Genomic DNA, 17,752 nt, shown 5'->3' with positions numbered 1-17,752 from the left:
CTATTTTATGTTAATTTAGTCAATAAATTGCATTTAGTCAATTTTCCATTTTTGTTTAATACATATATTTAGTATAAATTGAAAGTGGAAATTTATTTAATTTGGTAATTTATTACATGGTTTATTTAGGCATGTAATAATTATGCTAATTTGTATAATTGTGCATTTAATTATATATTACCGAATTTATGCAATTTATTTTCTAAATTAATTTTGAAAAAATCTGCCATTAATTTCATATTAAGGAATTAGCATTTAATTAATTATCATACATTAATTGTATAATTTGTATTAATTTGAAAATTTTATGTTTAATACAATGAATTTAGATTTGTATAATTTAAATGCTATACATAAATTCCTTTTATAGTGCTAGATATATTTAGAAATATTCAAGCATTAAGATATGTTGAATGTTTTATTTAGCACATTAAGTTTCATAAAACTTCATAAAATTATTCATAAAATATTCATAAAACTTTATAAAATGAATAAAATATGTATACAAACGTAAGTAATTTTATGGTTTGACATAAGAAAATATGAACCTGGGATAAATGCTCATATCTAGAACGGTTTTTAATGATCTTCGAACGACCACACTAGGAGCACTAATCTTAGTAATTGTCTATTATGTCAATAACGAAATTACTTTTAGGTAGAGCCCAATACCTAATGTCTAAGTGAAAATATAATTTTAAATAATTAGGGAGTAGCCACAACATCTTTAATTATATAAAATTATATATTAATTGAACTATATGAAATTATAATTTTAAATCCTTTGTCAGCAATGGATTTGGGTTTGTCCTTTTGTTTAATTTGTTGATTTAATTCAAAAGTGCGCAAGGAACCCATTAATTCTTCTACCTTCATGGTGTTGAAGTCTTTAGCATCCTCTATTGCTAAAAGCTTAGTATCGAACCTCTCTGGGAGAACTCTAACAATTTTTCTCACAAGAACAGAATCATCAAGTTTTTCACCAAGAGCAAAATATTCATTAGCAATATTAGATAATTTTTCATAGAATTCAGTTAAGGTTTCATTGTCTGACATCCTAAGCTGATCAAATTTAGTTTGAAGCATAATAAATCTAGAGCGCTTAACATCAGAAGTTCCCTCAAACTGAGTTTGAAGGATTTCCCAAGCTTCCTTGGTAGAAACACAAGATGATATAAGTTTAATGTAACCTTCATCTACACCGTTAAATATAGCATGCAAAGCTTTGCTATTGTAGGCAGAAAGTTTATCATCTTCAATAGAGCATTCCAGTTCAGATTTTATAATAGGATTACCTGAGGAATCTGTCTCAACTAAAAGAGACCAACCTGATAGAACCATCCTCCAAGCTCTCTCATCTTGAGATTTGATGAAGGCCCTCATTCTAACTTTTCAATAAGGATAGTTAGAATCATTAAGCAATGGTGGTCTAGAAATCGAACTTCCTTCTACAAAAAATGACATTTTAACACAAAAACGTTATAGGACCACACTAAGAGTTCAGTGTCATGCTCTGATACCAATTGAAAAACCGTGTTTTTGCAAATGTCAATTATATATACGAAAATATAAAATTGTATGCGTCTGCAGAAGTAGAAAGTAATTACATTCTTTGCGAAACCGATTTTGCGGTGACAAAACGGGCGGCAGAATATAAAAATATTTGCAGAAAAATAAATAACTTGACACAAGAGATTTATACGTGGTATTAGTGTTCTCCCGAACACTCCTAGTCCACGGGGCCACGCCCAGAGAATGAAATCAATTAATAAAGTATCAAAATTACAAAGACAATTGACTTAAACAAGTGTCGACTCCCTCTAAAGTATTGCCGCAATCCTTTGTAATCCACTTTACGAATCTGACTTCTTGAAACACCTTCAAGCCCGAACTCCCTTTGTCTTTGAAGTGTGAGTGCTTACTTACTCTCGAAGTAAGGCTTCAACAAGTCTTCTCCCGAAGACCAAGTGCTTACTTCCTCCTGAGGTAAGGCTTTATCAAGTCTTCTCCTGAAGCCCAATCTCTTGTTCAATCTGTTGGAAATTATTTTACCAGGATCTTAGATCTACTCACAAGTATGTTGATTAACACCCTAAATATGAACTTCTAAAACGATTATGAAATAAATACATATAAAGTATGAGAAACCTTACATTGGGTGCAGCGGAATAATATGACTCCTTCCGTTCAGATCTCTAACCCTTGTATTCTTTCTGTCGCAGAGTATTATCAAGATCTGAACCTGGATCTCTTTCACTCCTTCTTTAGTGTTGAAACTCCTTCTTGTTGAATGTCTTTCTTCACGATCTTCCTCACTATGATTGAGGTATCACTTGCTGTGTGTGGGCACTACTCTAATCACTAAGTGGTTCGAAATTTCAAGGAAGAAGAAAGAGAAGAAGGTGGCGGCTAGGTATAGAGAAAGAAGGCTCAGGTTTTTCTCCGAAGGAAAGTGTGAAAGTTAAGTGTAAATTTCCTGAAGCCTTCACTATCTATTTATAGCATTCCACTAGGGTTAGGTTTGAATTATTTGGCATTAAAATAATGAAAATATCAGATGATAAACCCTATAAAAGTGGCCGGCCTAGGCAATATGGATTTGGGCCTCACTTTTTGCAATTTTGCAGTTTTATCATTTCTGCATCTCATTTTCTCAAAAACGTCAATTTTCAAATTCAACCATTTAAATGCCAATTATAACTATTTAATAACTATAAATAATTATTAAATAATATTATCATTTATCATATTTATTAATTCAACCATACAAAGTATCATAATTAACAAATATGCCCCTAAAACTCTTTTTTTACAATTTCGCCCTTACTTAGTGAAAAATTTACAAATAGAGATAGTCTAATTTGAGAATTATAATTGATTAATCAAAACCAATTATATGAGTCTTACAAGCAATATTATCTCAACTAGTGGGGGGGACCATGGGTCTATATAACCGAGCTTCCAATAAGCAGATCAAGAATTTATAACCTAAATTCACTGACTTATTAATTCTTCGTTGAATCCACGCATAGAACTTAGAATTGCACTCTCAGTATATAGAATGCTCTATATGTTCCACCATATAGACATATCATTAGTTATCCATTGTTATAATCCTAATTTGATCAATGATCCTCTATATGAATGATCTACACTGTAAAGGGATTAGATTACCGTTACACCCTACAATGTATTTTATCCTTAAAACACTTAACCCCGTATAAATGATATTTAGCCTTGTGTGAAATGAGTACTCCACCATTTATTTTGGTTTGGTCAAGCTCGAAGGAGATCATCCTTTACTTACTATTTGCCAGATAGAAGCTATAGATTCCATGTTTATGTCAGCGCTCCCACTCAATTGCACTACCGTGTTCCCAAAATGTACGTATCACCCTGACCCAAAAGTAGGCTTAACTAACAAATCAAAGATCACGAATAGCCTCTTGAGATTGAGCCTAATCATAACAGGATTAAGATCATTTGATCTAGGATCAACTAGGCGATATTGACTTGAATAGATATTACGGTAAGTTTAATAAATCTAAGTCAAAGTCAATATCGGTCCCTTCCGATGCATACTCCATGCACCCAACCTGAGCTTTACTTTAACCAATGCTCTGGAAAGAACATAGCATTTCTCCAAATGCAAGTAAACTCTGTTGTAGATTATCATATCACTAAAACCCTGTGTCTGATAAATCTAGGAAACTTTATTCACATAGTCATGCTTACTTTTCAAAATGTTGACAACACAATAAACAGGATCAAGTATGTGAAAAGGGTTTCAGATGAATTTATAAATCAAATAGACAAGCAATTGATAACATGAACCAAAACATACACAAATGAATGAAAAATACTTCTGTTTCTTTATTGATGTTGTATAAAATGGATTACATTGAAATGGAGTTTTATTTACGGCATAAAACCAAACACAATCAAATAGTTCTTCACAACCTCTAGGATAGAGTAAGAACAGAAATAAACAACTAGAACCTAGATGAACAACTAGGCTCTCACAAAATAAAGAAAACTCTCTTCACTCAAATAAGATAAGTGCAAAAAATGAATAATAGAAGAGCTGATTCGAATGGCTGCTCTCTAGGCTCTATTTATAGAACATAGAAACCTTAGAGACAGTCACAAGATGGAATCTACAGCTATACAAAACTTTCCAAAGAAAAACACGATCTGCAACATCAGATTCGGATGCTGACGCAGCAGATCAGACCAGAAATGGGAAACTTACTATAATCGGGTCCGATCCTCTATTAATACTTGATTCCTACCAAAAATAGATTAGATATTCTAATTGTATAAAGATACAATTGAAATCAATAAGGAAAAGGCAATAATCAAAGTTTCCTTAAAAAAACAACTTTCCATAAAAGAATTGCTTCTCTTACAAGAAGTTTCCAAACAAAGGAAAATGCAGCTAAAAAGTGAAACTTTCCTATCAAAGAAAAGAGCAACTAAATACTGAAAACATAAGGTAAGAAATTGGGTATGTATGCAAAAGAATCTTACCATAAAAGAAAAATATTTTGTCAACTAACTTGCCAAAAAAGAACTTTACAAAGTGCAACAAAGTCTGGAAACTTATAAAGTTGCCTAATGGGGCGAGAGCCATTGGTTGTAAATGGGTTTATAAAACTAAGAAAGACTCATTAGGCAATACTGAGAGATACAAAGCGAGATTTGTTGCTAAAGGATTCACTCAAGAAGAAGGAATTGACTATACGGAGACTTTTTCTCCTATATCAAAGAAAGATTCCCTCAGAGTCATCTTGGCATTAGTTGCTCATTTTGATTTAGAGCTGGAGCAGATGGATGTAAGAATTGCTTTTCTGAATGATGATCTAGAGGAGGAGGTATACATGAAACAACCAGATGGATTCTCCTCTAGTGAAGGTCAGGATTTGGTATGCAAGCTTAAGAAGTCCATTTATGGATTAAAACAAGCATCCCGCTAATGGTACTTAAAATTTCATGATGTCATTTCTTCCTTTGGATTTGGAGAGAATGTCATGAATCAATTGATATACCTGAAGGAAAGTGGGAGTAAGATCTGTTTTCTTGGTTTATAAGTGGACGATATTCTTCTTGCATCCAATGATAAAGGGTTGCAACGTGAAGTGAAACAATTTCTTTCAAAGAAATTTGAGATGAAAGACATGGGTGAAGCATCCTATGTCATAGGCATTAAGATTCATAGAGATAGATACCGAGGTATCTTAGGTTTATCTCAAGAAGCCTACATCAACAGAGTTTAAGAAAGATTTCATATGAAAGATTGTTCACCGAGCGTTGCTCCAATTGTGAAGGGTGATAAATTAAATTTGAGCCAGTGTTCAAAGAATGATATTGAAAGAGAAGAAATGAAGAACATTCCTTATGCTTCTGCTGTCGGAAGCCTAATGTAGGCTCAGGTGTGCATAAGACCGGACATTGCTTATTCTGTCGGAGTGTTAGGAAGATTTCAGAGTAACCCGAGGATAGACTAGTAGAAAGCTGCAAAGAAGGTAATGAGATATCTTCAGGTTACTAAGGATTACAAACTAATGTTCAAACGAACTGACAATCTAGAAGTAGTTGGCTACTCAGACTCAGATTTCGCTGGTTGTATTGATTCACGTAAATCTACATCTGGTTACGTGTTTATGTGTGCTGGTGGAGCTGTGTCCTGGAGGAGTAACAAACAAACTTTGAGTGCTACTTCTACTATGGAGGATGAGTTCGTTTCTTGTTTTGAGGCTACATCACATGGTGTATGGCTAAAGAGTTTCATTTCAGGCCTTAGAGTGGTTGATTCCATTGCAAGGCCCCTAAAGATGTTCTGTGACAATTCAGCTGCTGTTTTCATGGCTGAGAACAACAAAAGTGGAAGTCGAAGCAATCACATCGACATTAAGTACTTAGCTATTAGAGAACGTGTTAAAGAAAATAAAGTGGTTATTTTATTTTATATTTTTTTTTTTGACGTGAGAGAGCAAGTCTATTAAGAAGGAAAGTAAGGACTATGAGATACATTGATTATGATGATGACAATAATTTTAAAAATATTTTCTATAAATTTATATATCAATTATTATATATATTTAATTTTAATTTAATTTATGTGAATATTTTGAAAACTAATAATATATATGTATAATAAATAATATAATAAAATATATTATTAAGTTTAAAACAATTAGAAAAATTACACTTTATAATATTAAAATTATTTTTATTAAATGCGAAGAAAAAATTAGTTAATAATTACTCATATTATTATCAAAAATACTTCATATATATAAAAATTTGAAAATTCAATATAATTTTAAGATTTAATTACCACTAAATAAATTACAACCGCACGCGAAGCGCAGTTTGTTTCCTAGTATATATATATATAAATATATATATAAAGGAGAAGTATGAGGCGGTGACGTGACACTCTCAAATCACTCCAAAATAATTTTTCTCTACTCTCCTTAATTCTCTCATTTTTAATATTTTATTATAGCATAAATCTATAAATTATATTTTACTATTATCTTAATAAAACAATTAAAAAATTAAATATCTAACTTTAAATCTTCTCTAATTTTTAAAACACATATAACTCTAAACCTATAAATATATTATATATATTTATATATTATTTTATATATCACACGTTTTTTCTTCTTTTTTTTTTTTTTTAATTTTTTAATAAAAGTTGTTTTATGTACATCTCTCACACTATTTCTTCTTCTTCTTTTTCATTTTTATTTTTTTATTTTGTTTTTTTAATGAAGATTCTCCATCTATCTCTAATCCTATTTTTTTTTTCTCTTTTATCTTTTATTTGCTTTAAGTTTAAGTAACTATTAATTTTGATGTATGCATGACACCTCGACAATAACATCAATAAATAGCATCAAGACCTCGATTTTCAATATTTCTCCATAATTTGGAGACATACAGACTTTTCTTCTTTATATCGACAACTTTACTGTCATCGATGTCTTCACATTAGTCATGAATTACTCATTAGTATGAATTATTTGATATAAAAAAAGGATTTTTTTAATGATAAATTCATTCTAAAATCATTCCAAAGCTATTTTTCTCTACTCTCCTTAATTCTCTCATTTTTAATATTTTTTTTGATGAATACATTTTTAATATTTTAATATAGAATAAATCTATAAATTATATTTTACTATTATTTTAATAAACAAATTAAAAACTTAAATATCTAACTTTATATCTTCTCAAATTTTTAACACATATAACTTTAAATTTATAAATATACATTATATATATTTGTGTATTATTCTATATATCTCATTTTTTTTTAATTTTTTTTAATAAAGGTTATTTTATATACATCTCTCTCTCTCAAAATATTTCTTCTTCTTCTTTTTTATTTTTATTTTTTTCTTTTATTTTTTCATGAAGATTCTCCATCTATCTCTAATCCTATTTATTATTTTTTTTCTCTTTTTTCTTTTATTTGCTTTAAGTTTAAGTAACTATTAATTTTTTATGTTTGCATGACACCTTTTTTCTTTATGTCGACAACTTCACCGCCATTGATGTCCTCACATTATTCATGGTTTACTCATTAGTATAAATTATTTGATGTAAAAAAGTGATTTTTTAATGATAAATTCATGAAAAGTGATGAAAATAAGGCTATTGTAACTTTTTCTTCATCATTCTCATGTGATACTCTCTATTCTTCATTATATTTCTATCGCTCTTTATATATATATGTATAAATATATATATAGATATGTTTTTTTTTTTCTAAAAAAAAGATAACTTTAGTTAATGATTAATAACCCCTAGCTAGGTTGATATTATATTTAAATTATATAATTATATTTATGATTTATTTTAAATGTATATATAATTATGATTTGTTTTAATATTTATTATAGTAAATATCTCGCGCTTCGCGGCGGATATATTAAATATTTTAAATTATATATAAAAAATAAATTATGTATTTTAATTAATAATAATTACTTAATAAAATTATATTGAAATTTTTACTTTACTATTAAAAAATTTGCGATATAAATACTTAAAATATTAAATTTGTTGCTAAGAAATACCGAAATTCGAAAAATAGTAACATAAATATTCATTTATGGTTTCATTTTTATTTTGATGTGTGTGTTAAGTTCTAGGTTCGAATTTTATTGTGAGTGTTTTTAATGTTTGAGTTTTAGTGTTTTATTGGGGTTCTAATGTTTGAGTTTGTGTTTATGAGATCTGTTTTTATTTATTTATTTATTTATTTATTATTGTAGATTTTGAGAACTTAAAATTTGATGTTGTTTCTAATTGGGATTGAAAGTTTGATTTTTCATATGGGAATTAAAGTTTGCCTTTTCATTTCATTGATTGAAAAATATTAGTAGAAAATTTATGGAATGAGAATTTTGAATGTATGAAAATAGAATTGAAAAATAGCATTTGAATCGAGTATTAAAATTTATTGTTAATCTCCTTACAAAAAAAAGTTTATTGTTACTCTGTAAAGATAATATGGCTGGAAAAAGATGAAAAAATTAATTTTTATTTCATTTAATATGCATATAATATTTTTTTTAAATAATATCAATTTATTTTAATTAATTTTTATTTTGTAAAATTATTTTTTCTAAAAGAATTATTCGTTTGGCCAATACTATATTTACATGTGACACTTGATTGATCAACTAACAGAACGATAAATTGAGTATTAACTTAGAAATTTGAGGATATCAATAGGAACTACAATGATGACATCAACTTTATATGATTGGAATATAAAAATAATATATTATGAAAAAATTTGATTCATAATCTCACACGTGTTTCTTCTTCTACAGAATCTCACGCCTGTTTTTTTTTTGTTCAATTCATAATAATTTTTTTCTATAAAAACAAACACTTTTACTATATTCTGCAAAATAAAAAAAAAAACTTAACACATATATAGTTATGAATACAAATATATAAATAATTAAATAATTATTTAATTTAATATTATTAATTTAATTTATATTTATTATTTTGTATTTTTTAAAAAATAATTAATTTAAGATAGATATTTTTATAGAAAATTTACTAAAATAATAATAAAATATTTATTTGTAAATTTATGCTTTAATAAAATATTAAAAAATTTAGAGAATGAAGGAGAAAAAAGAAAAATAGTTTTGGAGAGATTTTAAACCGCCACGTCACCGCCTCATACTTGTCCTTTATATATATCGATAGATGTATATATATATATAGATATGTTTTTTTTTTTTTTTTTTTTTTGAAAATGATAACTTTAGTTTATGATTAATAACCCCTAGTTTGATATTATGTTTAAATTATATAATTATAATTATGATTTATTTTAAATGTATATAATTATGATTTGTTGTAATTATATATATTAATTTTTGTTCATCCTCACCTAATTATAGACCATGCTTCAATACCTCTATCTATTCTTTTCTTAATTCTCTAATTTTTTACTTTTTTATTACCTGTTTTTTTTTTTTTAAAAAAAACTCCAATTAAACTAATAATAATAATAAAAACAAATATATCTAACTAAAAGAAATTATTTATCAACATAAGACACAACAATTTTTTTTTTTAGATTTACATAGGTATATATTTTCTAAGTTTTACATTTTTAAAATATATATAATACCTTAATAATAAATAGGGGAATTACCTCATATATATATTTTTTTAATATTTTTGTTAAATTTGCGTTTGGGGTTGCTGCGGTGGTTTCCGTGTGGGTTGCTATGTGGATTTTAGTTGCGATATAGGTTGCTCCGTTAGTTGCTATAGGGATTTCTGTGTGAAGTTTCGTAAAAATATAAAAAAAATTATTTTGAAGTGTAAAAATAAAAAAAAACCCCTAATAAATAATTTAAGAAAAAAATTAACTATTTATTTTATAATTAATAATTATGTTTAAATTTATGATAATTAATTAATTATTAAAAAAGTAAAATTTCTAATTGTCTATTCTCTCCTTAATTCTCTCATTTTTCTAATTTTTTTGTTCTACTTTAAATTCTCTCCTTAGTTCTCTCATTTTTCTATTTTTTTATTCTGCTTTATTTAATTAGAGATCACTATTCAATTAAAAATTAAAAAAAAAATTAACTATATATTTGTATATAATAGCTAATAAATATATATGTATTGAAAATATTAATTTACATATAATTTTTTTTTTTTCAGAGAGAGATATAGTTAATATTAACTAATATAAAATATCAAAAGAAATTATTAACTAATATGCCAAAAATATCAAAATTCTAAACTTATTATGCTTATCACCCTCTCTTCCCTCACATAATAAAAGTAAATACTTACCGATCATTGTTTAATTCATTTTATATACAAAGCAAACTTATTAGAAAGAATATTAATGATGATTACATGTGAGATAAGGTGATAACATCAACTTTAAATACAGTGATGACTACAACTTTAGTAGAGTTCTCCTCTTGAGATCCTCTTTTAGAAGTAGAAGCTTGAGAATTATTTTTATATAAAATATTCTCACCTAGAGGTGTAGAATTTTGAGAGTTGTCCTCATACAACTTATTCTCAAAAAATTCTACTTCTCTAGATTCAATTACAACATTGGATTCCACATCCAATAGCCTATATGCCTTACTATTGTTGGCATAACCAACAAATGCACATTTTATGGCCCTTGAACCCAACTTGGTTCTATTTGGTTCGGTCTTCTTACAATAAGCAAGACACCCCCACACCTTGAAGTAACCAATATTTGGTTTTCTTCCTCTCCATAACTCATATGGAGACATGTCATTTTTCTTCATAGGTATTCTATTAAGAATATGACATGCGGTTAAAAGTGCCTCCCCCCATAAGTTGTTGTTCAACTTGGAGTACACTATCATAGAATTGACCATTTCAAGAAATGTTCTATTCTTCCTTTCAGCTACACCATTTTGTTGTGGTGTATGTGGTGCCGAACTCTCATGAATTATACCATTTTCCTCACAAAAATGAGTAAATTCATTAGAGAAGTATTCACCTCCTCTATCACTTCTCAACACTTTTATTTTCATGTTAAGTTGATTTTCAACCTCCGCTTTGAAAATCTTAAAAGCACCAAAAGCCTCATCTTTTTGCTTTAACAAATATACATAAGTATATCTACTATAATCATCAATAAAAGTAATAAAATACCTTTTACCACCTCTAGTTAGAATACCATTTAATTCACATAAATCACTATGAATTAAATCTAACAATTTTGAATTTCTCACAACATTTGGAAAAGGTTTTTTAATCATCTTTGCTTTTACACAAGTTTCACATTTACCATAATTCCTTATATCACAATCAATCATGCCACATTTTTTAACTCTTTTCATAGTAGAAAAACCAATATGAGCTAATCTAAGATGCCACAAAAATAAAGAATCATGCTCAATCATATAAGTGGAACTAGAAGCTTTATTATTGCTAACATTAAAAGTTACATCATTAGTGCACAATTTCACCATTCCCTCACAAGAGTAACCCTTGCCCAAAAATACATTAGACTTGGTAAGTATGAGCTTACCGGATTCATAAACGGCCTTAATGCCGGGCTTTCCAAGTAAGTCACCACTAATCAAGTTTCTATTCATGTCGGGCACATAAAGCACATTCACCAATGTGACTTTCTTACCAGAGGTGAAAAACACATCAATGGTACCTTTGCCTAGTACCTTTGATTTGACCTCATTGCCCATTTGGATCTCATGGTTACCCTTTGACTCTTCAAAGGTCTTGAACAATGATTTGTCATATGTGACATGAACGGTGGCACATGTATCATACCACCATCCCTTCACTTTCCCTTGCACGGAATTCACCTCACTAAGAGTAGCAATGATATCCTCCTCGATAGCATTTACTTTGGGTCCCTTAAAGTCTTTTCTATGCTTACAATCTTTAGCATAGTGTCCAAGTTTGCCACACACAAAACATGGACCTTTTCCACCTTTGAATTGGTTTGGTTTAGACTTTGGACCCAAGTTATTACCCTTTTTGGTCTTTCCCTTGTTCTTATTAGGAACTTTGGAAGTTGCATTTGCTTTGGAAGTCTCTTCATTAGACCCCTCCACAAGCTTATCCCTACATATCGATTCCTCCTCGATTCAAATATGTTTTTGGATTTCTTCCAAAGAGTAATCCTCATTTTTATGAAGGATTCTCTTCCTATAATTCTTCCAAGATGGTGGCAATTTTGCCACTATTGCACCAACTTGGAATGCCTCGGGAAGTTCAATTTTGAGCACTTTTAATTTATTAACAATAACTTGCAACTCATGAATTTGAGGTAAAAGAGGTTTACCATCAAGAAATTTTAAATCAAAATATTGAGAAATTAAAAATTTCTTGGTACCTTCCTCCTCGGCCTTGAATTTCTTTTCAAGGTGATCCCAAATTTCTTTGGCATCCTTAGTGTCGGTGTATAGGTCATAAAGCCTATCCGAGAGTGAGTTGAGGATGTGTCCTCTACATAGAATATTGTCATCTTCTCTCTTCTTCCTTTGTGCCTTGACCTCATCGGTATCCTTGTCGGTAGGTGCGGGTAATGACTCCAAGGTAGACTCAAGAATATAGGCAATCTTGAGTGTGGTTAGGAGGAACCTCACCTTGTCTTGCCACCTTGTGAAATTGGTGCCATCAAAGCGGTCCAATCTCACCAAGTCTTGGTTCATCATCTTGATAGTTTCTCATTCCATTGAAAACAAAAAATAATCTTCTTGATTGTTAGAAAAAATAGAGAGATTACAATGGAAGAATAAAAATAAGATGAATAAAAGACTAAGACAATTACAACTCTAAACAAAATATTACAAGGACAATATATTAAATAAAGAGTTACAATCCCAAAGCACAAAATACAAATAAAAGAAAAGAGTTACAACTCAAAACTCAAAGATACAAGTAAATATAAACTATATAAAAGCATATATAAATAATAGTGTATATATATATGATATAGAATATATATATAATAGAGTATATATATATGATATAGGATATATATAATAGAGTATATATATATATGATATAGAATATATATATATAATAGATGATATATAGTAGAGATATAAAGAGTGTATATATAGTATGTATATAAAATATATATAATACTATATAATCAATATATAAATATAAGATATATAGGAGAGTTTAGAGGAGGACAAGGAAAACAATATAAAACTTGAGAATAGAACAAAATAAGAAAGAAGAACAAACACCTAAAGTGGAGATGGGGATCACCAAAAGCTTGAACAAAGTTTCTACACCTTTGTCCAAGAAGATTATTTCCCCCTCTATGAAATACTTAGGGCTTTGTGGAAATACTTCCAGGAATTATCAAGCCTTAGAACTCTCTAGCTTTGTGTTTGAAAGATAGAAGAGAAGAGTGTGTCTCAAAGGATGAACCAAGACCTCTATTTATAGTGTTTAGGATCACAAACTTTGAAATTCAAACATCACACACCCAATGGCTGTTACCATTTCTTAATGGGGTGTAAATGGGATTAAATGGGTGATTTGGAGGTTATGGGAGTTGTTCAAAGCCATCCCAATAGCAAAAAACGTTCTACTATTAATGCTGAAAAAAATAGTAACTAGTTACTAGTTACTAAATTTTTCAGCTTTTGCAAATAACACTCCAACATATTCCAAACCATTCTCACTTGATTTTATATCACTTATACACATTATAAATGATAAAATTCAATCCCCAACAACTATATTTGAATTATAGTTTTTGAATTTCAAAAATTAAGTTGTGTAACCACTCTTTACACACTCAATTAGTGATCATGTGGAAGTTACAAAATATTAACTCCACCTCTTATATGTTACAACTATATGTAACTCCCAATCACATAATATTGTGTAATAGATTATTACATGCATATAATTCCCAATTATATTATATGTAATAATATATATAACATATCACAATTTTAATCTTAAACATTATATTATATAATAAATAATATAACAAAAAATAATGTAACCATAATAGTTACATATTTATAATGTAACTATTGAAACCTAGCTCATATATATATATATATATTTTGATTTAGTTAAAATTAAAAATAAAACAAATATATAATTATACAAATAATTGAATTTTTATGTTGAAAAAAATATTATAACAAAATACAAAAGGGATTAGAAAATAAAAGGATAGCACATGTATTGTCAAATTGAATATTTAATTAAAATAATCTTATAATTATATAAAAAAAAGAGAGAATAATGTTGAATTTTTTGGCAGACTTATGGAAATTAAAAATAAAAAAAATACATAATTCTAATAATTTTCACAACACTATATAATATTTTATATCATATTAATAATTTGGTAAAAAAAACAATAATTTTAAAAAAATTAACAAATATTCAACCGATTTAGTTCTCTAGTTAATATATAATAAGAAAAAACTGTTACTTTTTCCTTGATGGGGTGCTAATTACGCAGTCTATCCAATGGGTTATCCTGAGAAGCATTTTTGTATAATAATTTATTGCCCATCACTAAGATTAGATAGCATTAAACGGACCCATGTGCATGAGTCTAAAATTGCTCAATGCAGTTGTTAATAATATTCCAAAATCCCTTTGTTGATTTTCTATAATTTTCAGTTTAATTATTTCTTGGTGGGTTTGATCGATTATCTTGGTTTTTCCACAAACCGACATGATCAGTTCTTTCTACATTATATTAGTATGTGTCATATTATTATTGGGTTGAAAGATTCCATTAGATAATATTATTAATTAATTACTTAAGCAATCATATATAACTTACTTCACTGATACTAAAGTATAGTACGTATAGCTCCTAAATCCCATAATTTTTCGATGTGTTAGATTGATTATCAATCTATTTCATGTCATGTATACTTCATTTTTTCATCCATGAGCAAAGGAGCACAAGATCTTTATTCATGCATGCAAAATGCATGCAGCTAGTTACAACGTACGTAGTAGATATACACTGATTGATGCTCTAGTAATTCATACACACAAAATTATAAAAGTGTAGTGTATATTAAGAGAACATCATCACACCTTTATTATAACAAAAAATGATTATAGCCCGCTTTAAATAAACAAATAATTAGTTGGGACGCGTGCAATCCTTTCGAATTTCTCCTTGTGTACCAGTAAGAACACCAACTCTGCCGAGCTTGGTCATGGCATCAGCGAAGGCCTTGTTGAATGCTGCAGGGCTGGAAGCGAAGCTGTTTACAACAGACTTTGATCTGTTGTCTGTAAACAAAATTTGATCAGAAGTGAAGAGCCCTTTTCCTTGCTGAAGGTTTTTGTAGTAAGCATTATCGAACGTCCTTGGGGTTGTGGGGTCCATGTTAATGGCGATTCTAGGGTCCACATTTCTAGGGCACATTTGTCTCAGTTGTAAAGCGTAATTTCTGTTGAGTGTTGGGTCAATAGTCCTCCCAGTTCTCGGGCTGAAGTTGTAAATTCGGTTTGACATTTTACTACAATGAGAGAAACCAATCGAGTGGGCACCTATATATATATATATAAAAAAAAACAGTAATAAAATAAATTATCACAAATATATATTATTTAAAATAAGATAATAATTTAGTAAGAAACATGGGTATAATTTTCATGTGACGTATAAAATTGAATTACCAACTAGAGTAGACTTTTGCGTTACCTGATAATGCAATCATATCTTTTTGGGTAAGACCATGAGAGGCAAACATGGAATTGAGTTGGTTCAAGTTAAAGTTTGGGTGAGGAAGCTGCCTTTGAACGCTCGCCTTGGTTGAAATCCTCCCATCTCGTCTTCCCAATTCTACTGAATAAGATTGCCCTCCAGTCTGCAATTACATATTTTGATGATTAATAATATACATACGCACACAGTTATTTATAATTATCTGTTCGAAGTTTATACGTGACTCGCTACTATTTTGTTATCTATATGTTCATACCAAACACATGATCGAATGAATATAAATAAATTAATTCATTTGACCACTATAACATGACATAAATCATTATATATTTAGATCAAATACATTGTTAAGGTTCTACATATATAATCGATCACAATGCATCAGAGAAAATAGGTCAAATGGATATATATTTATTTATTTGATATATAGAAATAAAAATGATTCCACAAGTATATATATGTTACTTATTTTTTAATTAATGCATCTACATATTACTATAATTTTATATATTTGATACAATACAATCATACAATGATTAATTAGGGTGTGCTTAATTAACTAAAACCATACTAGGCTTTGCGTCAAATATATATTTTGTAGAGTGATAGTAATACGTCAGATTATAAATATATTTATATATATTTAATGTCTTGGTTTCTTCAAAAGGCCTAATTATATTACATGTGTCGTGTTATAAGTGGTAAACAAATTTTAATGTTATTTACCAAATATAAAAAACATTAGAAATCCATGCAATATTAAAATGCAGACACCACTTTAACAACTCTAATTTATTTATTAAAAATAAAAAATTACCAAGACGACGACATCTCTGGTGGCAAGAGCTAGGATATCAGCGCATGAGACTTTGTTCCTGCAACGAGAGTCTCTGTCAACAGCTGCCTTGGCTTTAATGACAGTGTCAAATCCATCTCCAGCTAGAGAAAGATTGTCTGGGTGATCCTTCTCTGCGTTTCCATTTGGTGATGAAAGCATAACCGAAGCATCACACCCCTAGATTATAACATAAATACACATCTTCACATATGTTAATTAACCAATTAATTAATACATGCATTTAAGAGCTGTATAGTTAGTTTAAGCTCATTGATATTACGAACCCGAACAAAGCAGTCGTGGAAAAAGAGTCGAAGGGTGGCTGGAGCAGTGACAAATGTCTGTCGGAATTTGTTGTTGACGGCCGATCGGACTAAAGATTCCACATTTGGACATGAGTTTTTGTAGAAGTTCGTGCTAAGCTTTGATTGAGCTGTAACTGTTGTCATAAACAACGCCAGAACAAGAACAATGGCCGGAAGAGCAAGAATGAAGCTTCTAGGACTTGTCATTTTGATCATTTAAATAAATATATAAAAGTATTATGTTAAGAGTGTCTGTGGGATAGATATCTAGTTTTACTTGAGCAAATATACTTTATACGAATATTGGTTGTTTTGAAGGCTTCTATTTATATAGCCACAAATGTTAAGAGTTGACAAAATCAAAACAAATGAGTTGGGACAAAAATATTATTCTTTTGCTGATAAGTAATAACACTCTGGCAGCCAATTACCATATTTAATATTAATACAAAATAGGTTGTTGTTCCTTCTCCATGTTCTTTGAATAAAAAATAAGAGTACAAATAAACTTTTTATTATTTACATTATCATATACTTATGAAAATATTTTTTTTGAAAGGACTTATGAAAATGTTTAGAAAGAGGCTCATTTCATTTAATAATCATTGAGCCAATGGAATAAAAAAATAATAATTGGTAATGAATGATAGGATTTATTTTAATTTATAATAATTATGACGATTATTTAGGCCCATATATCACGGGGAAATGCAATTATATACTACTTATGTATATTATTTTTCATGTACTACTGCACAATCATCAATTATTATGTTTGAATCAATCTCAACGGTGCCTCTCTTAATTATTTGACAAAGTAAAAGCCCTGCTCATTTGTGCATGCATAGCTACAAT

At 28.9% G+C, this 17,752-nt stretch overlaps 1 protein-coding gene across 1 annotated transcript; it reads right to left on the bottom strand.

The window, feature by feature from the left end:
• Nucleotides 1-14,962: 14,962 nt before the first annotated feature.
• On the bottom strand, nucleotides 14,963-17,202 carry LOC115724759 (peroxidase 45). The gene is made up of 4 exons (XM_030654102.2): nucleotides 16,877-17,202; nucleotides 16,572-16,769; nucleotides 15,731-15,896; nucleotides 14,963-15,576 (listed from the first exon to the last, which is right to left on the bottom strand). Exons 1-4 carry the CDS (start codon nucleotides 17,111-17,113, stop codon nucleotides 15,164-15,166), a joined length of 1,014 nt encoding a protein of 337 aa, XP_030509962.1. The 5' UTR covers nucleotides 17,114-17,202; the 3' UTR covers nucleotides 14,963-15,163.
• Nucleotides 17,203-17,752: the final 550 nt, after the last annotated feature.

The sequence above is a fragment of the Cannabis sativa genome, chromosome 6 (genome assembly GCF_029168945.1).
Source record: "Cannabis sativa cultivar Pink pepper isolate KNU-18-1 chromosome 6, ASM2916894v1, whole genome shotgun sequence".
Lineage (NCBI taxonomy): Eukaryota > Viridiplantae > Streptophyta > Magnoliopsida > Rosales > Cannabaceae > Cannabis > Cannabis sativa.
This window is presented reverse-complemented; position numbering and strand designations above follow the sequence as displayed.